The following is a 23,736-nucleotide window of genomic DNA, read 5'->3' on the forward strand; positions in this document are numbered from 1 at the left end:
AACTATGCAACAAAGTTAGTTTAACTAACCAACACAGTTTGAAAATTTGATGAACTGTGGTACAACCATTACATTTCTTCTGTTAAATCTGATAATAAAGGAAATTTCCCAAACTGGAACACCTTAAACAGAGGAATAAAGGGATTAATACAACAACTAAGAGAGTCATGGTATTAAGAATACAAATACAACCAAATACCTGATGAATTTTTACTTCACCTCTCCAGAAAATTTTTAACTGAGTATTTTGAACCTCTTTAAAGGTATTTAAGTTATATTTATTCTCTCACTTATACTATTTTTAAAGAAAACCAGAAAATACTCAATTATATGGAAGTGAAGTTATCTTTTAAGTTCTTATTAGAGCAACAATGAAATTTTATTGGCAATTAAAATCCTCCTTAAAAGTGGGAAGTAATACTATTTCTAAATAAAACCATTTATTACAGTTCATTTATGCTTGAATCAGATAATTTAACACTAAAAAAAATGGTTAGTGCAGGATAAGAACTAACTTATACAATTAATGCAGTTGCACATCTTCTCTGTAAAGAAAACCTCCCTTCTTCAGTTGAATGTATTTGCCATCCTGAATTCCTTATCTGACTTTTTAAAGCATAACTTAATATTACTTTAACAATATCATTTATCAGCTATAACCAGTTTATTTCCTATATCTTTAGAATTTCTCATTAACTACAAATATGAAAAGAGTATTGAAGTTTTCTAGAGTTGAGGCTTTCCTCCCTAAACTAGATAATTCTGTTATAAGCACTATTTAGTAACAAAGCAAAATCAAATGATTACAAGGGAATTGCCAAAAAAAACTACTTTCCCTTAATAACTGCCTTTTAAGCTACTTACCAGCCACTCTTTCACCCTGAAGCAGTTATAAGTTAACTATACATTTAAGCAAAAGCAAGGGAGGGAGTACAAATTATTTTCACCATCAAAGATTCATGCTGTCTTCTCTTAAAATGTGTTTTCAAAAGATGAGAATAAGAACAGATGCTCTCAAATCTACCGTGAACTAATTTTCAAAACTACAACAGTTGAAATTCTGGGGTAAGAATTTGTCATAGAAATAAAAGTTACTTCAACAAGGAAGGGTATCTACATAATGAACATTTGTACACCTAACCCTGAAATGTACCCCACATCTTCAAAATAACTTTTTTTAAAAAAAGAAATAAAAGTTACACATTTAGCAGACAAGATTCACTTTATAATAATTTTTACATTACTTTTACATTTCAAATCCAAATCTATATTACAAAAATAATTTTTAACCCTACAATTACATCTCTATCCAGAGCCAATGCTATTAGATTAAGATTCAAACTAAAAAGAAAGCCAAATCTATTTCCCTCGGTATTCTAAAGTGTATCTGTATGATTTAAAAAGAAAGTGTGACATTACCCATGGTGGATGCCATTTAAAATATTTCTCTCTTCATTATTTGCTGAATCAACAACAATCTGGCATGTAACTCAAAATGCCAAAACATAACCATAATAACAACTTTAATTTATAGCAAAACAAAGATAAATTTAGAACTTCAGGCTGAAAAACAACCATTAAGTCAAACACTTTTACTTCATTATTAAGTGATAATTACCAAGAAAACATTTATAAGAAACTAATAAATTACTCTGAAATTAATTTAAGTTAGCAAAGTCTTAAAAACAGGATCTCCTACTCAGAGACATGTATTATCTGAAAAGCCTCTACTCTAAGAAGGGGAAAAAAGGATTAAATGGTCCCAATTCTGTACTTCTTCTGAAAAAAGGTTTATATTCTAATCATTTGTAGTTCACATCAAATTTGCCTTCTGACCATAAACTGTCTATATAAATTATGCTTATCTTCTTAGACAAGTGACCACTATATGCAATAGATTATTCCTAAAGTAAATAGATACCAAAAAAAATTAAATTTAAATATTCTTCACCCAGAAAGACGTCAAGATTCAAGTTTCTGACAAGAAAATGTTGCCCAGAAATCTGATTTTATGCTACTCCGTTCCAAAAAAAAAAACAGGCAAAACTGCAGGTAAGGTAACATTTTAATAACAACTAAACTAAGTCATTAGTTCAATAAATATGTTACGGCATTTTCTTAGTAAGCAGTTTGCCATGAATGTGAAATCCTATATGAAAATTCTATGTGAAAATCAAAGAAATGTTAAAGACAGTAAAATTTAATTCTCTCCCTAGGTACTTAACAATGTTGAAAGAAAAGCTACTGTAAATGAATTTAGATTAAAAGTCATAAATTAACTTTGGAAGAATGCATACCTAAGTTGCTGATCTACAGTAAAATCACAGAAATTAGCAACATACAATATCAACATTCCAAAATGTTATTAAAATCCAACCCAAAGCTGCCTTGGCATTTCTGAGGTTTCTAATGAGATTTTCAGTCTGCTGAACAATGGCCATAAAAGGCTTTCAAACTTCACTCCATTCACAAGGAAAAGTTGAAATTCAACATTTTTATTTCTTCTCCCCCATGACAACTTCACCATGGAACAGTGAATAACACAGCTCAAATCATTATGCTAATTAGAAATTAAATAAAAAGATGCCCTTAAAATAGTTAACTGTAAGGTGACATGCTACAACCAGAGACAGAGCTCAAAAGCAGCTTTAGGAACTGTGTAGTACAGGCTTACAAAAAGCTGAAAACATCAGGGAGGGGAGCTCCTTGATGTTCTTGGTCACTGGAACTCTAGACAGCATGTAGCCATTTTTCAATTATAAGGTAGGAATTAAACTATACACCAATGAGAAGTATGTCATACAGACACCGACTTTTACAAACCATTAGGCCATAAGATGTCTCAAGAAACTGTACTTATTGAAATTAAGACAATGAATGGAAAAAAGGGGAAAAACTACCTTAATGATTTGAGAAGTTCCTGAAAGTGAAGTTTAACATTGTTTCCAAACTAACAAAATATGTTCCTTTCCTCCAGTAAAAGATTACAAGGAAGAACACAAGCTATGAGGAGCCTTAATTATATTTTAAGACATGCTCTACTTTGAACAGCCCTGCATACACACAGCTGTTTATGTCCTTTGACTAACTTATACTACCTGGTTCATTTGAAAGATTTTTCCTAGCTTCTATAAAGTTGCATAAACTATCTAGTTATATTTCAAAGGAAAAGAATAGGAGATATATAAAAGAGAAAACAGGAAGAAAACAATGGAATAAAATTATGATCAAGAAATCTTCCAACAGTATAGAATACTGAACGCACACAGAACATAAATAATCCTTCCTCATTAAAGCTAAGTTAGTTTCTAAAAAGATACACTATTAAAATGTTTAATAACATCCAGCCACATATAAACATTAATGGTACCATACAGTCTTAAGTTTTTTTTTTTTTTAGTTGCAGTCTCACTCACGGCACAATCATGGCTTTCCACAGCCTAGACCTCCTGAGCTCAATCAATCCTTCCACCTCAGCCTCCTGAGTAGCTGGGACTACAGGCATGCACCACCACACCCAGATAATTTTCTGTACAAATAGAGACTCACTATGCTGCCCAGGCTGGTCTCAAACTCCTAGGTTAAAGCAATCATTGCACCTCGGCCTCCCAAAGTGCTGGGATTACAGGTGTGAGCCACCATACTTGGCCTTAAATTTCTATGAAGGGTTATAACTTCTATTCTCACTTACATTTAACCTGAACTTTAAATCCTATCCATTTTTCAAGACTCGGCTCAAAAGGTTCCTTTTCAATTCAGTCTTGTACTCTGTCTATCCACTTCTTAACCTTTTTAAAAAGTCTACTATATTCACCTGGAAGGATCATGTATTGTGCTGAGGCATCTCATGTATTTGTGGAATGCATTTAACTCTGGTATTACAGTGAATTTTCCATATTGTCATGCACTTTCAGGTTTTAAAGGCCAGGAGTACACAGCAATTTTTGAATCCCAACTCCTTAATGGTACAGTGGTTTGCACATTCAAGCACCCAATTGTTGGACAGATTTTAAGATTTCAGAATTAAGTTTAATGTCATAAACTAGAAGATTGCAAAAATCACCAAATCAAATAAAATCTATGTAAGAAAAAAATGCCACACTAGAGACATGTTTTTCTCAAAAAAACAAGTGGAAGCTATAAGCCCATGTTTGCCACAATGGCGATGAACTTATCATGTGACTACAAAGTTTTCTCAAAATGTTTTCTTATGACGTTAATTAAGTCTATCCAGTCTCAAGCTTTATAACCTTAAAGAAATCCATTATTTTACCAATAAAGAAATTAAGTTACCCAAAGTCAAAGCTGGCTAACTGCAGCACTGTAATAAGCACCATAACTACCGCTAATTGAGAACCTATGACCAATACACCTCATTCAAAAGCGAACTTTAAACTGTGTCCTGAGAGATGAGTAGGTATCAGTCAGGCAAGGTAAAAGCTAATCCAGACAGAAAAAAAAAGAAAAATCCAGCACATGTAAAGACTTAGATCAAATAAAATAGGATATATTTGAAAAACTAAAATTCAAATGGGCAACCCACTCTACTCAGATTTTAATTAATTATCAAGTATTGGTCGAGTGCCTAATAAGTGCCAGGGATTCAGGAACTGCCAGTACATGAGTTCTTCTTCATTCTTTGAAATTATATCCAAAATTTGTATGTGCATATTTTGGAAAGAAAAGGGATTTGACACAAAACAGTTGAAAGACTCTCTGCCCAAAGTTGTTAAAAGCTATGATTTCACTTCGACTTCAAACAGTACTATGTAAAAGCTCTACTCTACACACATAGGCAGAACTGCAACTAAATTTACCTAAGGTTTGTTAGGTATCCCCTATGTGCCAAACATACTGAAGGAGCTCTACGTTAACACAAAATTCTACGCCATAGCAGTCATAAACAAGGAACTAATAGGGCTTCTTCAAGTCTCAAAAATGCTATATTCTTTATTTTTCAAAAAGTACTTTCTTTTTAAATCCTAAACCTACTTAATTTTTTGCTAAATCTAAATCTTTCAAAATTACCAAATAAGAAAAAAAATCCATGATCAGGATTAAGAATAAAGTATGCTTCTGAAAGTGGAATTAAACCATTATTTGCTTAAAATACATTTTAAGAACTGTCACAAGTATATTATTCATCAACTACTTCAAATTACTGTTCATTCACTTTCAAAAATATATACTGCCTAATGTGCCCAGCTCAGAATTTGAAAAATAGCTTGACATAGTACTATGACTTGATCTTCAGGATATATACTGTTAACAGAAAAAAATAAGATAGAGCGAAGAGTAGTTTGCTACAATTTAAGAAAAAGGGAGAAAAGGTATGAAGATACATACACACAGGGTGTGAAAAAAAATGCATGCACATTTTAAGAAAGGAAAACACTGTATTAAGATTGTAATACTCTATATATACCGATAGCAAAAGATGAATGCAAGTCACATTTGACTTTCGTACAAGAGGTGCTCAAAGTGGTTAGCATCAGCGTCCAGACACTTCTGATTACAGGGAACTAAAAGTAATACATGGATAAGATTTCTTAAAATGTGTATACCTTTTTTTGGCACCCCGGTGTGTGTGTGTTTGCTTATTTTTTTTTTTAATGTAAAAACAAACCATCAATTTTCTCTTAAATTACCAATAAAGGGAAGGGCAAAAACAGGATGGAGACCAGACAGAAGGTAACCTTCTCTGAATAGATTTTACCATGTTTCACTGATTTGAATTTGGAATCTTACAACCATTACTACATAATTATAAAATTAAGTTAAATTGTCAAAAGGATTCTTAAAAAAAAAATCAACCAACCAAACACAAAGTGAAACAAATGAACCTAACTATGTATAAAAGCTGATTATATAACTACAGAGAGGAAAAACCTAAATTTAATCTAACTTTTAGTTCTAACTACCAATTCTCAGAAAATAGAGAGACAGTAAAATATGTTAAACAATACTACAAGTTCAGAATACAGAAAATTATAGAGGACAATCTAGTTACTCTAACAATTAAATTATAAGAAAATGTTTTAAAATTAGATTTAAGGAGGAACCTGTAGATTAAAGGACACTTGGTTATCAACCAACTGCAATATGGATTGAGTCTGATTCAAATAATTTGTAAGAAAAAAAATTAAGACTAAATCTGGGAAAGCAGAACACGCATTGGTTATGGGATGATAAAAAATCCCAAAATATTTGTTTAGTTAAAAAATGATATGATTATTTTTTGAAAAAAGAATCTTACCCTTTCAGAAATATGAATTGAAATATATGTGCGTGTATACACATACACAGGAAGCCCTCCATGTCTGTGGGATCAACCAACCTCGGAATGAAAATGTTCAGAGGAGGAAAAAATTGCATCTGTCCTGAACACTTACAGATTTTTTTTTTCTTTTCTTGTCATTTTTTTAAGCAACACAGTATAACAACTATTTATATGGCATTTTCACTATATTAGGTATTATAAGTAATCTGGAGGTGATTTAAAGTATACAGGAGGATGTGCATAGGCTATATGCAAATACTACACCATTTTGTATCAGGGACTTGAGCATCTATGGATTTTGGTATTCATAGGAGGTCCTACAATCCTCCACAGATATCAACAGGCAACTGTATATAAATATATATATGAATAAATGAAATAATATGCTTGTAATTTGCTTCAAAATAATATAAGGGCATAGAATTATTGATGAGAAGGATACACTGACAATAGATGAAACTGATTTATGAAACACAAGTCCACTTTCACATTTTATTTTTGTGTATTTGTATATTTTTTAATTTCCATAGTAAAAAATTTACAAAACAGAGTTACCAATCACTCCTAAAGCTAATAATATCCCCTCCCCACCCAGGAATATAAGTTGCTAATCACTCCTTTATAATTCCTAAAGCACTTACTGTCTCTCCTCATCATTTGGTTGTCTTATACAACAATCCCTTCCAAACTTGAGATTCCCCTCACAAATTGTAAAACATGCTAATTTCCTCTGGTACATCTTTTCTGCAAGCAGGAGATCTGCTTTCTAATATATGAGAACTGCAAGTCACTCCTACTGGGTATAATAAAAGAAAGTAAAGACTGGGAACTTAAAAAGGAAAACAAATGATAGAATGGGCACAGTTTTTATACAGAAGCCTTAGGAATCATAAGAGTAAGTGAGGAAATGAGACCCAGACCTCAGAAATAAAGTCCTACATCCCTCAGTAGACAGAGCCAAAAGCCATATGTAATAGGCACTGAAGGCCTATGCTTTGACATGAATTTATTATAAGCAAAGCCACCATCATATATCTGTGCATTCTGAGAAAGTCTAGGTTGTTAAATGTCACATAATTATGGTCTCCATGGAACCTCAGGAAGCTAATCAACAACTTCAAATCATAAAATCAGAAGTGTTGAACATTTAAAGGAAGAACAGAAAGGAAAAAAATGACTCCTAATAGTGTACTATCTGGCAGTACAGTAGAACAAATATGTAACTGTCTCACTAAAGGTGAAGTAATAGGGGAGAGCCTGAGGCTTCTGCAAAGCAATTACTGCAATTTAATAACAGTAAATGTAGGCCGGGCTCAAGGGCTCAGCCTGTAATCCCAGCGCTTTGGGAGGCCGAGGTGAGTGGAATGCCTGGGCCTGCAGGCTCGAGACCCGCCTGGGCAATTTGACGAGACCTCATCTCTACAATAAATAAAAAATTAGCCAGGTGTGGTAGCGCGCGCCTGTAGTTCCGGCTGTTTGGAAGGCTGAGGCAGAAGGATCGCTGGAGCCCAGCAGGTCAAGGCTGCGGTGGCCGGGAGCGGCCACTGCACTCCAGTCTGGGTGACAGAGTGAGACTCCAACTCAAAAAAAAAAAAAAAAAAAGTAAATGTAAAATATGTATGTATTTATATAATCTTTCATAGGTTGCATACTATCTCAAATTCAATAATCCTATTTTGTATAAGGTATTAAGTTCCAATCACTTGCATCACCAGAATTTTGAGAGATTTAATTCCCATAGTTAAGAGATTTCTAACAGTCCCAGTTACTCGGGAGGCTAAAGCAGGAAGACTGCTTAAGTCCAAGAGTTTAATGCCTGCCAGGGCAACAAAGCAAGACTCTGTCTCTTTAAAAAATAAAAATAAGGCCGGGCTTGGTGGCTCAGCCTGTAATCCCACCACTTTGGGAGGCCGAGGCAAAAGGACTGCCTGAACCTGCGGATTTGAGACCAGCCCTGGCAACTTGGCAAGACCTCGTCTCTACAATAAACCAAAAATTAGCAGGGCATGGCAGCATGTGCCTGTAGTTCCGGCTACTTGGAAGGCTAAGGAGGAAGGATCACCGGAGCCCAACAGGACAACGCTGGGGTGACTGTAACTGCACCCCAGCCTGGGTGATGGAGTGAGACTCAAAAAAATAAGTAAATAAAGTAATTAAAATAAAAATAAATTTAAAGATAAAAATAAAAAGCCACGTCTATAGTCTCCACAATTTTGAGAGGCCGAGGTAAGAGGACTGCCTGAGCTCAGGAGCTTCAAGACCAGCCTAGGCAACATGGTAAGACTTCGTCTCTACAAAAAATCAAAAACTTAGTCGGGCCTGGTGGCACACACCGGTAGTCCCAGCTACTTGGAAGGCTGAGGCAGAAGGATTGCTTGAGTCAAGTAGAGGTTGCAATGGCTTTGAGTGTACCGCTGTACTCCAGCCTGGGGAAGAGTGAGACACTGACTCAAAAAAAGAGAGACTTCTATAAATTACTTAGCTTACATTTTATCTCTTCAATGAAAAACTAAGTCACTTAAGACTAAAACTGTTTCTTTTACTACTTTAAATTCCCAGTACTACTTATATTCTATACAAAGTAGATGCTCAATAAAAGTTTAATGATTTAGCAATTAATGGGGAATTGGGGGTGCCAAAAAATGAATACATATTTCAGCCGGGCACAGTGGCTCAAGCCTGTAATCCCAGAACTTTGGGAGATGAAGGCGAAAGGATTGCCTGAGCGCCCAGAGGTTTGACACCAGTCTGGGTAACTTAGCAAGACCTCGTCTCTACAATAAATCAAAAAATTAGCAGGCATGGTGGTACGTACCTGTAGTTCCAGCTACTTGGAAGGCTGAGGAGGAAGGATCGCCTGAGCACAGCAGGTCAAGGCTGCAGTGGCCATGAGCATGCCACTGACCTACATACAGCCTAGGCGACAACAGAGTGAGACTCCAACTCAAAGAAAAAAAAGTGTCTATACATTTTAAGAGATGTTATCTATGTTTAATTTGTAGCTCACTATAATCAGAAGTGTCTGGATGCTGATGGCACCTCCTGTAATTGCAAAAGTCAAGCGTGACTTGTATTCATCTTTTGTTATTGGTATACATACAGTATTACATAGTTTTTGCCTTTCTTAAAATGTGTATACTTTTTTTGGCACCTTTTGCATGTGCCAAGGAATACACTAAATATTATAAGAAGTTTATAAATACAGAAAAGACCTGTCCTCAGGAGGTTTATCTTTTGTCTTATATTGCTGTTTTAACACCACCACTGCTTGGGAAATTTTTTTTTTTTTTTTGGCAGAAGGAGAGAAAAAACACAAAATAGCTATCAATGCTGATTAACAATTGGCATTTTAAAAATATTTCAGAATTTCTGCATACTCCCACAAAAATTAAAAAAAAAAAAACTTCTCTAAAGATTATTATATGAACCTGATCTATACCCAGATCTATCCATGGAAAGGACAATGATTAGAGAGTAACAACAGACTTAAATGGATATCAGTACTGAATAGATTCCTTATTAATTAGAAAGAAATAGAATTACAACATTAGCAAATAAAAAAACATATATTTAGATATTTGTAAGAGTTTCTAAGAGTCAAGTAAGTTAACTTTTCAGAAATGCAGAATTTGTTTCTATCTAACTAAAACAAAAAGAAACAAATCCTAGGAGCAAAGTGTTAAGATAAACAGCAATAAAGATAACAGAAACAGACACTGAATTTCTGAAATTACTTAGGGCTTGTACGAAATATTTCTACTTATGCTGCAAAAAAATTTATACACACACATACAGACACAAAACTTCAAAGGAATACATATCTATAAGGATGAATCAGTTTCTTTACAAACTAGAAATATATGAACATGTAAGAAAAATGTAATGCAAAAAAGGCCATTCCAGAAGTTTTTCCAGAAATTATATTTGTAAGCCACCATAAACTACAACAAACATAAAAACAAAATACTAGGAGAAAGAACTGTAAGAAATAACAAACAAAAAAAAGAAAGAAAAGAAAATAGAATTAGGCCAGGCACAGTGTCTCTGCTAGCAATCTCAGCACTTTGGGAGGCTGCAGCAGGAGGATCCCTTGAGCCCAGAGGTTTGAGGCCAGCCTAGGCAATATAGCGAGACCTCATCTCTAAAATAAATAAATAGCCGGGCTTGTAATCCCGCGCCTTTGGGAGGCTGAGGTGAGTGGATTGCCTGAGCCCGCAGGTTCGAGACCCGCCTGGGCAGCGAGACCTCATCTCTGCAATAAATCAAAAAATCAGCCGGGCGTGGTAGTGCATGCCTGTAATTCCGGCTACTTGGAAGGCTGAGGCAGAAGGATTGCCGGAGCTCAGCAGATGGAGGCTGCGGTGGCCGGGAGCAGCCACTGCACTCCAGTCTGGGCGATAGAGTGAGACTCCAACTCAAAATATAAATAAATAAATAAAAATAAATTAAATAAATAAATAAATAAAACATTAGCAGGGCATGGTGGTGCCTGCCTAAAAATTAAAATTAAAAAAAGGGAAAAGAAATAACCAACAGCCTACCAGCAAATTAAATAGAAATGTGCAACATAAGTCATCACAAAAAACAATGCAGTTAACTGGAATCAATGTGCAATGTTGGTGGAAATGTACAATGGTGCATTTACCTTGAGAATCAGTGTAAGAGTTTCTCAAAAAGTTAAACACAGTATTACCAGCAATTCCATTCCTAGGTATATACTCCAAAAAACTGAAAACAGGTATTCAAATAACACTTGCACACACAAATGTTCTCTATTTGTGAACTAATAGAATAGCAATATTTACAATACCCAAAAAGTTGAAACCCAAATGTCTGTCAATAGATTATGAGATGCAATATATCCATACAATAAAAAATTATTTGTCCCTAGAAAGTAAAGTACTGATATATACTACAACTTGCATAAACGTCCAAAATAGTATACTATGAGAAAGAAGCCAGGTACAAAGTCACATACTGAATTATTTTATTTACATGAAATATCCAAAACAGATAAATTCATTGAAACAGAAAGCATATTAGCTGTTGTCAGGGGCTGGGGGAAGGAAAAAATGAGAAGTGACTGCCCAGTGAGTATGAGATGAGCTCAACTGGACACAGTGGAAATGTTCTGGAAGTATACGAAATGCCACCATATTGAGTGCTTTAAACAGTTAATTGTATGCTATATAAATCTCATCTCAATAAAAATGAATAAAAATATCACCCCATAAAAAAATGCAGTTCAAGAACAGGCATACTTTGTCTACTTATAACACAAAATACTAAAATTATTTTCCAAGACATTTCTTTACATACCTGATTACCAGCCCTTTTTTTTTCCAATCCTCTAAGACATTCCTGACTAAATCCACCACTCCCTTTTCCTCTAGAATCTTCATATCCACATGGCTCAGCTGTCCCTTTCTCCATCTTCACCTCCCTCATTCCTTCATTTTGCCCTGAGAACTCCCTGCTTTACTGTTGAGTCAGCTCCCAGTTAACTTGCTCCTCTTCCTGTGTTCTCCAGGCTTAAGGAGTCATCATTAACTCTTTCTCTTTCTCTCTCACCCAGTAAACTATCAAGTTATGTCCATATTCCCACCTAAAGCTCTCCCAAATTCACTTTCTTCTTGCTATCCCTACTACTACTGCTTAACTTAATTCTGTCCTCATCACTTTTAGCCCATAATACAATAGAAAGCCAATCCACCAATCCCATCTTGAAAATTACTAACTCTGTAATTCAACCTCCACAGTTACTAGAATTCCTTCTAAAATAAAAATGTGAACAAGTTATTCTCCTGTTTAAAATCCTTCAATGGCTCCAGGGCTTTCAGGGCAATTCTTTAAGATGGACACAGAAAGTCCTTTTATGAGCTAGGCCCTAGTGTCCTCACTGAGTCTGTAATCCCTCATTCATCCAACTGTCACCTTTCTAGTCAGACTAAAATACCTGTGTATCCCCAAACTCACTGTGTTTTCATGTACATGCTATTCTTTTCACTTAAAACCTTTCGCTCTCAATCTGTAATCCCAGCACTTTGACAGGCCAAGGCAAGTGAATTGCCTGAGCCTGAGGGTTCGAGACCAGCTCAGGAAACTTGGCGAGACCTCGTCTCTACAATCAATCAACCAATCAATCAATAAGCCAGGCATGGTAGCGCGTGTCTGTAGTTCTGGGTACTTGGAAGGCTGAGGCGGAAGGATCGCCAGAGCCCAGTAGGTCGGGGTGGCCATGAGCATGTCACTGCACTCCAGCCTGGGCCACAGAGTGAGACACCAACTCAAAAAACAAACAAACACAACTTTCGTTCCAACCCCACCCTCCATCCCTAATCTGTTTCCAGTCAGCAAACTACTACTCATCCTTCAAAACTCAATTCTAGCATCCTTGCTTCTAACAAGTCTTTCCCAACTCTCCAATTTGAAATAAGTGTCTTTCCATGCTCCCATGCCACTCTGTATTTTTTTCATTTACTATACATACATATATATATATATATATTTTTTTTTTTTTTTTTTGAGTCAGTCTCACTCTGTTGCCGAAGCTGGAGTGCAGTGGCAAGATCACGGTCATCACAGCCTCACCCTGCTGGGCTCAGGTGATCCTTCTGCCTCAGCCTTCCAAGTAGCTGGAACTACAGGCCTCCATCACCACACCCAGCTAATTTTTTGATTTATTATAGAGATGAGTTCTCACTAAGTTGCCCAGGCTGGTCTCAAACCCCTGGACTCAGACAATCCTCTCACCTTGGCCTTCCAAAGTGCTGGGATTACAGGCGTGAGCCACCATGCCCAGTTCACTCCCATATTTTAATATTTCATCTTTTTTTAGGTTTCCCAAACTATACCGTTAGCTCCTTTAAGACTGTCTTTCCTTTCCATGACTCAACACTTAAATACAATAAAATGTTCACAAATAAACCTCCTCTACATGCCTCCTTTTTAACTGAAACCTGCCTTCTGCCAACAATGCCATGTAACTAGTAACCCTCTTTCACAGATACCTTATCTCCAACCGGCTCACCTCCTGTCAATCAAAATGAGAATGGTGACTCCGTTCCCACTCCATCACTGGCACTCCACTGCCACATCAGGTCCATTACCTATAATTATTCTACTTCCCCTTTAGGTCTATATCCTAAATCAATCTCTCCACTTTCTCATCACCATCATTTACCATAGTCAAGACACAGTTCCAACTTCTTCAATGAACTCACCACCTAGTTTATGTTTTTCCCAACCTATTCACATTCTGTCATCAACTTCAGCATCTCTGCAGATTCTTTAGCGCAAAATAGAAAGTAGCAGAGAGCTAGTTTCCAAGGAAAGATAATAAGTTTTCCTTTCAGCATGTTAAATGTGAAATAGTAAGATAACCAAATGGCAAATATTCAGTAAGATATACTTGGAGAACTTGAAATCAACAAAATGGTTAAGAAAAGGAGATGCCAATTTTACATCATAAATGCTGAAGTGATTAATGAAACTAGGTGTGATCTCAGAAAAAAGACAATTTAGAGAAAGAAGAATCGATTAAATGCTTATTTTGGCCTTCTATAATGTTATGTCTAGCCCTGAATCATTCGGTACCTGTCATCTTGCTCCAAGATACCAAGTATTCCTGAATAAAGTTATGAAATCCTTCAAAGGGAGTTCATTACAAGTTCATATTATTTTAATTTTAACTGAATACTACCTCTCTAAACTTATTCCCTTACTGTTGATTTGCTAACATGAAATGATTTCCAAATTATCAGCTTCAGATTCCTGGGGAGCTACAGTGACCTCAGTGAGTACCCAGAGGCATGCATTATATAAAAACTATCTTCCACATATATGCATTAACATTTTTTAAATGTGCTATCAATATGCTGTGGGTAATAAAATACAAAGTTATCTAAGAGAGCACTGACTAGCAGTTTTCTCATATGCATTTTCTCAATTCATAAATACTAAAAATACAATCAGTCATGGGGGGAGGTCCACAAATTGTTGTAATTGTTGTGACATTAAAGAGGTTGTCATCTTCAAAATACTGATAACCAAAGCCAGAGAGTATTCTCCCACAGCATTTAAAAACCTCTCCACACTCTAAGCTTCCAATTATCCTCTGTTCTCTCCCACTTCTGATTTCATTTTTCCAAGAAAATCAAACACATCCTTATATGTTCTCTCATCCACCTCAATCTATCTGAATTTAGTTCTCTCTACCTCTATAAATATTTGAGGATTTAGCAGTTACTGGTATGGCCTTCCTTTTTTAAGACTAATTCCTAAAAGCAACATATACACCTGATCCCATCTCTTACCAGGCCCCATTAAACCAATTCAAACAGGTTTTAGTATCTTCTTCAAAAGTTTTTTCCTTTCTACTTAAAAACATCATCAGATCTCCCTTATTTGGACAAGACATTTTCTTGACTGATTTATGTTCTATTTATTTTCTTCTCAGAGTTAGCCAACTATAGCCTGAGCCAGCCACTTGTTTTGTAAATTGGATTCTATTAGGAAGAGACACTTCCATTTCTTTAGGTATTATCTAAAACTGCTTTCCCACAAAAGCAAGAGTTGAGTACTTAAGAGATACTATGGGCTGGGTGGTGGTTCACACCTGTAATTCCAGCATTTTGGAAGGCTGAGGCATGAGGATCACTTGAGCCCAAGAGGTTGAGACAAACCTGGGCAACATGGCAAGACCTTATCTTGCAAAAAAATCAAAAAATTAGCTAAGAGTGGTGGTATGCACCTATAGTCCCAGTTACTCAGGAGGCTGAGGAGGGAATATTGCTTGAGCCCAGGAGTTAGAGGCTGCAGTAAGCCGTGGTTATGTTGCTGCACTCCAGCCTGGGCAGCAGAGTGAAACTCAGATGCAATTTTTTAAAAAAAGAGATCCTATGGCCTGGAAGCCTAAAATATCTCCTATCTGTCTCCTTAAAAGCATGGATCTACATTCAATGTCATCATTTCATGAAGAAAGCAGGGTGCCATTAAAGATTCTGAGCAGCAGTAAAGTACCATGAGTAAAAGAGCATTTCAAGATTACTAGTTTAACAACAGTGTATAAGGCAGCTATATAAAAGAAGATCATTTAGGAAACTATTGCAAGAGACTAGGCATTAGGCATAAAGGGAGGGAAATGAAAGGAACTTTTAAAAGGAATAAGTATCAAGATGAGATGACTACATGTAATAGAGGAAACAAAGATAACATCAAAGTTTTAATCAGTGATGACACTGCTCTCAAAATTTGCATTTTCTTCTATAATCTACCTAAGACTTACAGCTCTTCATAGTTTCCTTTCCTACTAACTGTGGTGTTCTTAAAATGCTACTACTAATTTCCTACCTTCTGTGTACTAGGCATTACCCACGCTTGCTATCTGACTAACTACTGGAGAAGCAAATAACTTAGGAAGAGGCAGTCCCAACAGAGATGGCTGAATGAGAGTACAGGGCCAATGTCAGAGGTGGATGGAGTACTTACCTGTGGTACCAAGTAGAGAGAGAGGGGAAGTAAGATTTCAGGTCCAGAACTGGCTCTAGCCAAACAGGAAGAAGCAGCTATGAATTTGGTTACAGCAGAAGCAGTGTCTTTGGTATTCTGACACACCACTCTTTCTGATGTTCAGACAGACCACCATTAGAGTAGCCACTGGTAAGAGAGTCACATGAGAAACAAGCCAAAAGAAAGACCAAAAGGTGAGGAATGAAAAGGAGCAGACCCTATTGGTCTTCTGTCTAGAAAAAGCAGTCCTTCTTATTAAAGATGATACAACTTTCAAAATGGCCAATATGATACTAACCTTCAGTAACAGAGTTTTCACATCCCACAAGGTTGAGAAGAATGTCATCATCTTTATCATCTACTTCACATCCCAGTAGCATCCAACTTTCCACATTATCGCTTTCTGAAATGGTGCTCTCTTCCTCTTCACTTGAACTGACCTCTATAATCATGACTTCTCGGATCACACCTGATCTTTCTTCAGGTTTAGACTTCTCAGCATCACTCTTATATTTCTTTTCAGCCAACTCATTAGAATGAAGAGAAGCAGAAGGAGACTGGGCACTTTCCCGTGCTTGGACACTAATATTCTTTCCTTTACATCTATAAATACTATCTTCATCAGACAGAGTGATAACCTCTGACCCATCTGATAGCTGGATGACCTCACTATCTGAAAGGACAATTAAGTTCTTCTGATCTGGTTTACTACTTGATGATTCAGAATACCCAGAGTTCTTTTCTTCATGTTCTTCCTCACTGATGACACTACCAAGATCTTGGGCATAATGAACTTGGCTGTAGAGCTGAAATTCCACCTCACTATCAACACTCAGTTCACTAGATGACTCTTCACGATAAAGGTCATCTTCATATGCTTCTATAGTCTCATAGCCACCAAACATCATGGAAAGTCAGTAACCCTGATGCTGCAAAAGAGAAAGTCACACAAAAAATGTATTTTACAAGTTTAAATCAGGCCTTTTTAGTGCACAATATCACCCCATAGAGCCAACTGCTATGTGAAACCCATCACTACTCTCAGATATATTAAAATATCTTTTATCCAAGGATTTCTAAATTCTGTTAGGAGCTACTCTAAAAATGCCCACCCCTCGCTAATGAGAATTACTACTGACAAATCGAGTTATAGTTATTAATGGAAATACAGTCACACATCGCTGAATGACAGCTATACATTCTGAGAAATGTGTAGGCAGGTGATTTCATATTGTGAGATCACAGAGTGTACTTAGCAAACCTTAGATGGTATAGCCACCTATTACACACCTAGGCAATACAGTATGGCCTATTGCTCCTAAGCTACAAACCTGTATAATGTGTTACTTGACTGAATACTGTAGGCAACTGTAATACATTGTTAAGTATTTGTATATCTCACCATAGAAAAAGTACAGTAAAAATATAGTATTATACTTTTAATGGAACTACTGTCATATAAGCAATCTGTTGTTGACCAAAATGCCACTATGCAGCACATGACTATCATATTTCGCAGGAATACTCTAAAGGAAAAAAAAAGTTTGACGCTTAACACTTCTCCAAAATGTTAAAAATAGCAAAAGGATTTTAAGCAGCTCTCACTATTCATTCCACCTACTCTTCATTTTTTCATTGGTTCTGTATCTCATCTTCTCAGGTATACATTCTCATACAGAAATATTACTTAAACTATAATTAAAATCCACATCAGGAAACAATTATATTTGCTGTTTGAGTGTAAATGTGAATTCTCAATTAACAAATTAATCTCATGGCCTTCTGATCCTTGGCCAAAAGAATACATAAAAATACCTGATAAGCCTGTTTACTTCTGCATTCGTTATAAAAATGTGTATGAAATACAAACTTAATAAAGATCTAAAATTGAGGCAAAACTCCCAGTTGACAATAAATGCATAAAGTGAAACACTTTACTTTCTACTATGAGCATATTAAATCCTTTTCAGCCTTCAACTCAGCTTAAATATCACTTCCCACCAGACTAAATTAAGTGCCCCTTTTACAGGCTTCCATAGCACTCTTCATTTCAAAACATTCACCACATTTCTAATTACTTATTCAATGTAAATTTACCAGAAGCACAGATCACAAACCCCAGAAAGGCAGGAGCTATATGCACTCTGTTAAACAATGGATCAGCAAAGGCAAGCAAAGCAACTGGTAATTGGGGGCAGTCCATAAATGTTTGAAATATATCATCAATTTATTTGTTCTTCAGCCCCAATAAATCTAGTATGTACTTAAAATACAGAAATTATGATGGGATAAAATTCTCAGTTGTCTTCCAACTATTCCAAAGTCTTAAATTCTCATATCCTCAACCAAAAATCCACACAGTAGATGTTTCCATTAGTTACTGATAGAATCCTGATCAAAATGAGAGCTCTGGAAAAATAAGTCATGTTTGTTCAACAATCAGGGACAGCCTAGAGAACAGTAACAATGCCGATTTATTCTTTTTTGCATTGTAGCTATACAGATATAGTGTAAAAGAATAGTCATTTTTAGTTTTCCAAATCTCTGCCCAAAATATCAGGGTGTGGTAGTGGTAGTTTTGGTAACAGAATCAGCTGAACCCAAGAATCAAATGAACAGACAAAAATGTACTATGCTCATAAGGGGGTTGTTGTTTTCCAGAAATAAAGAAACCAACTTTCAATGCCTTTTTTCTTCTAAAAAATAAATTATACCTGTTCCCTTGTTGCACTGTCCTTCAGGTTGCTATGCTGTTATTGTCATACAAGTTAAATGTGCCTGTCTGAATAATGCTCATAGCATTTATCAGTTTATATTGAAATGTTAGTCTCAGAGGAATTCAAATAAAAGATGAATCCTCTCCTTTTTATTTAATAGGTAAATTAATTCTAAAAGAAGTCAAAGGAATTATGCTTCCTCCAAAATCCTCACTGGATCCATCCTGAGGATCCAGTGTGGACTTAAGATAAAACGTAATTCCAGTGTAGCATAGAAAAAAATTAAAGAGCTAAATTACAGAGTTACAAATTTGTACTACTCTTGGAGCCATCCCAAAGGAAAGGGATTAAGAATAGAGCCATAGGCACACCTGTGAATGTATGCCAAAAATTCACTACAGAACCATAATAAAAACTGACTTCCTTGGGTCTAAGGATTTATCTCTTTCCCTGAAATGTAGAAAAATGAATTTAACAATTTAGCCCCTATGGCCTTTAAGAGGATTTTGAACCTTCTGTACTTGAAAATTGTGCTTGACAAAACGTGTTCTCTTTTATTTATGTAGCTTATGTATGCCAGCGTTAGGGTTTGCCTGAGGCTGTTTTGGTTTATGTTACTATTTTAATTACGTTCAGATGCATTTAGTTCACTTTTTTTCAAAATGTGCTCTCAGAGGACAATATGTATTTCATATATAAACACATGTACATATGCACACACATACCCCTTGACTCAGAAGGCTTTCTCGGCTTTTTGATACCTGTACACAACTTCCAAGCATACTTAGCCATATTATTTTATAGACTTCTCAATCTACATATCAGGAAACTGAGGTACAAAGAGATAAGGAGGCCTACCCAACATTATGCAACTAATTAAGACCACATCTAGCACGGATTCACAACTCTGTGACTCAAAGTTTCACTAAAATTTTTAAAGAAAATTTTCAAAGATTTTTTTTTAAAAACCTTTCTTCATTGTTATCACTGGTTCTTACATCTAAATTTACCTTACAAATATCCTTTTTACTTCGCAGAAGAGTATAAAAACTATGAAAGAGGTATTTTAGCTGGAAGGAAAGCACACATTTAAATGTCAGTTTACCACCCAAGAACCTCTCAAGTTGGTACTCAAAAGCTTTATCAACCCTATGACCAAAAAGGATGTTTCCTATATAAAAACCTAAAATATCATGGGAATGAAGCTAGTCTAAAGAATTAAAATAGCTTAACAAATATATAAGAGCTACAGAGAATAACTGCAAAGGCTCTCACTATTCAGGAGGGAGGAGTATTCATTCACAGAATTTTTTAAACTAGAAAATTTTAGGTTTATTTAAGCTTTCATAACTTACCTAATACAATCTCTCTCTCTCTCTCTCTTTTTTTGAAAGCAGGATTTATTAAGAAGACAAAAAAGCTCCCACAGTGGAGGGGACCCATGGAGGTTGCCCTACCTAATACAATCTTTAGTGTCAATCCTTCTGCTGTCTACCTACTGGTCATTGTGGATATTTTGCTCTTAACTTTCTAAAGCACTTTTCGCCTAGATGTTCCTTCTTGATGACACTGGCATCCATCTCAGGCAGATTTAAATCAAATCCAAAGCTTCATTTTAAATCCAATTTTCATTGAAATGTGATCAATACACAGTTTACTTTAAACTTGAAATTTCTTTCTTACTCTTAGTGTGCTGCCCTGACAGTGCCAGTTGAAACACAATGGACCACAGGGTTAACATTTCTGTCTATTCTTCAAATGTGACCGCCGCTGTGAATCAAATCTGACTAGGATAGAGAATCCAAATGTGTGAAACAAAGGTCACAAAAGATAGAAAGACACAACACAGTATCTTGATGAAAGAAAATTATGCTAAATGTAGTCCATAAGTCCCAGCTGTTCTTGAGATATAGGCACTTTTTATGAGAACTAACCTTAGGTGGAAGCATTTCCTTCACCTTTCCCTCAGCCCTTTTCCTTTTGCCATGGCAGTCTATTACCCTTGCTTGCAGCTATCATATAATCCCCAGTTCCAGTGCTTCCTCAGTTCTTTCCCCATCCTCAGATTCTGTTGAAAATAGCAATGCTAAACTGTCCCGGAAGCGTAATACTTTCCTAAATAAACACACCGTCCAATTAAAAGACTTCGTACGGGATACTCTAAGTACTCAAAACACAAAGTCAAGAGCTTTTGAATGAACCTGAAAGAGTCATCAAACTGAATGCTCTCCCTTTACATTTGGGGAAACGGGTTCAGAGAAGCCTATATATCCACGGAGCTTTACAGGCCCCAATCGATCCCCGAACTCAATGCTGTAATCTGAAGTAATCGTAAAGTCAGCCTAAATAAGAGATTTCTGGAATCGCCAGTGAGTCAGTGGCGGAACCGCGGCTAGAATCCAGCCTGCTGACTCTTAGCCAGTTTTTCACTGCACCGGCAGCTAGATGTGAACTGTCCGCCCCCGGGACGTGAGGGATAAAGGGAATCTTAGCAAATCATAGTAAACGTCGTCCAAGTGTCCTTTTACATGAGGGAAGGGTCACAACTCCCGAAATTGTTCTGGTCCCACAGCTGCAGTTGCTGCTTCTGACAGCAGAGACAGGACTTGGGCCAGGACTACTCGGTCCCCAAAGGCTGGACTCAGCGCGGCGGGATCTCCGCGTTGAACTGACTGGCCGGCTTCCCGCAAAGACAGGGAACCTTGGGGAAAGGTACATCAGGCAGAAATGCCACCCCCACCGAGGCCATAGCCGCCCAGCCCCTCTACAACCACGGCCTCAGGCCTTGGAGGGGCAGGGCGACGCGGACCCCCCGGCTGGTCAGCAGAGCCGCGTAGGACGGCACGAGCCTGGGGCCACGAGCCGGGGGCTGACGGGGGATGTAGAGGCCGACAAGAGGCACGCGCTAGGTCCACAGCCCGGTGGGCGAGACGGAGGGTGGGCAGGGGCTCCCTGGCCGCAGGCGGCTCAGGGTCCGTCACACACATACTCACTGCCGCGGCTGCAACCAGGAAGCAGCAACCAGGAACCAAAACGCGTAGAGGGACGGGGAGGGGCGACGACAAATGAGGTAAGGAAGCCGCGTCCGCGCAGAGCAGGCAGGAGGAAAGGCACTTCCGGGGAAAACACCATTCTCGGAGTCGTCTTTCCGTCCCCGCCCACTCGCCGGGCCTTGTGTGCGCATGCGTGACAACTATTCCTCCGTTTCTCGTCTCCGCAGATAATCCTTTGGTTTGCCTTCCTTGTATTGCTCCTTCCCCCTTCACTCCTTTTTTGAAGATATCTAGGCTGCATCTACTACGGGGCACATATTGTTTGAATGATTTGCACAAAAGAGATGCTACTTACCAAGCAAGAGCCAGGGAGTTCGAGACCTCTGTGCCACGCGAAAAGAACTACAGCTCCCATGATGCCCCTGGGCAGGACTCAGGACGGGCTCCGCCTCCGCCTCCCTCGCGCTCTGGGGCTGCCCTCCCAGTGCCACGTGGCGCGAAAGCCAAGCTGATGCTAGGATGCATGACGATGGCCGGCGGAGCAGGCGGCGTAGTCCGCAGACCCGGGGAGCCCCGGCGGGGGGAAAAACCACTTTGAGGATGCCTGGCTTCTAGCTTTTCCCGTGCTATGGGTGACTTCAGGCTGGTTCCTTCCGCCTTTCAGGTTGAAGTAGAACATGGTTTACACTGGGCGCTTCCGTCTCTCTGGATGGAATACCAGGCAGCAGATTTAACTCTTGGTGAACCTTGAAGAGCTGCGTGTTTGCTAAAGATTGGATTAATGCCTATTCTTTGGAAGCCTCTGGAGTCTACAAGACTGTGCTGGGAGACTGGCTTCACTTCCCCTCTCACGTCTTTTTTTTTTTTTTTTTGAGTTGGAGTCTCACTGTGTTGACACCGCAGCCTCGACCTGCTAGGCTTAGGCTATCCTTCCGCCCCAGGCTTCCAAGTGACTGGAACTACAGACGCACGCCACCATGCCTGGCTAATTTCTGTGACTTATTGTAGAGAGCAGGTATCACCAGGTTGCCCGGGCTGGTCTCGAACCCCCAGGCTCAGGCAGTGCTCTTGCCTCGGTGTCCCAAGATACTGGAATTACAGGCATGAGCTACCGCACCGGGTATCACATCTGATTTTAATACTTATAGTAAACCCATCTATACAGTTTTTGAAATAACTGTCGACCTAACGGAAAACAGGCAAAGTTACTATGAAGAGAGGGTTTCTTTGGGATGAGTTTAACGGCAATCTGGGAGCATAAACCCAAGTTGCCTTTAACATAATTCATTTAGCAGCAGTTACAAGTGAGTTTTTAAAGGGGGTAAAATTGTTCACAAATAATTTGCGCTAAAATAATGGAAACTCTTGACTGGCTAAACATTGTTCTCTGTATCACAAACTGGGAATCTGAAGATGAAGGATGAGGCACCTACAAGGATGAAAAGAGCAAACTGCCATTAAACCCTTGGCCTGGGCATTGGCCTGGGGGCATGACCGAAGTGCCTTCTGTGTCTCTGGGCCTGATGAATCTTACATACCAACATAGCTCAGTGCTATTTTTGCTTTTCTTTTTCATTTTTTATGAGCAAGAGTCTCACTCTGTCGCCCAAGCTAGAGTGCAGTGGCACTCTCACAGCCACCACAGCTTCAGCCCGCTGGGTTCAGGCGATCCTTCCACATCAGCCTTCCAAGTAGCTGGAACTCCACACCCAGCTAATTTTTTGATTCATTGTAGAGACAAGGTCTTGCCAAGTTGCCCAGGCTAGTCTAACCCCTGGGCTCAGGCAATCCTATTGCATTGGCTTCCCAAAGTGCCTGGATTTACAGGCGTGAGCCACTGCAGCTGCCCTATTTTTGCTTTTCTTGGAAGGGAACTCTTTATCAATTTGTTGGCCCCTGACAACAACCATGAAAAATAAGACTGACTTTGATTCTTTTTGCCAACGTTTATTGAACATCTCTGTTAAGAACCAGACAGTGGCCCGGCTCGGTGGTTCACTCCTATAATCCCAGCACTTTGGGAGGCCACAGTGAGAGGATTGCCTGAGCCTGTGGGTTCGAAATCAGCCTGGGCAACTTGGCAAACCTCAGCTCTACAATAAATCAAGAAAAATTAGCTGGGCATCATGGCTCATGCCTGTGGTTCTAGCTATTTGGAAGGCTGAGGTGGAAGAGTCACCTGAGCCTAGCAGGTCGAGGCTGTGGTAGCCGTGAGCGTGCCACTGCCCTCCAGCCT

General features: G+C 38.1%; 1 protein-coding gene across 3 annotated transcripts in view; it reads right to left on the reverse strand.

The window, feature by feature from the left end:
- ZCCHC7 (zinc finger CCHC-type containing 7) overlaps positions 1–21,655 on the reverse strand; it is a 248,793-nt gene extending 227,138 nt beyond the window's left edge. Inside the window, exons 1-2 of one of the 3 annotated variants that reach the window (XM_021707050.1) lie at positions 21,501–21,655; positions 16,089–16,719 (exon numbers count right to left, since the gene is read on the reverse strand). In XM_021707050.1, the coding sequence (XP_021562725.1) occupies positions 16,089–16,698 (610 nt within the window). In that variant the 5' untranslated portion in view covers positions 16,699–16,719; positions 21,501–21,655. Of the gene's footprint in view, positions 1–16,088; positions 16,724–21,496 lie in introns of those variants that run through there. The other 2 variants (XM_021707051.1, XM_008074151.2) reach the window with 2 other exon arrangements.
- Between the last annotated feature and the right edge of the window lie 2,081 nt (positions 21,656–23,736).

Source organism: Carlito syrichta, unplaced genomic scaffold (genome assembly GCF_000164805.1).
Source record: "Carlito syrichta isolate Samal-C Ts95f unplaced genomic scaffold, Tarsius_syrichta-2.0.1 Scaffold316346, whole genome shotgun sequence".
Classification (NCBI taxonomy): Eukaryota; Metazoa; Chordata; class Mammalia; order Primates; family Tarsiidae; genus Carlito; species Carlito syrichta.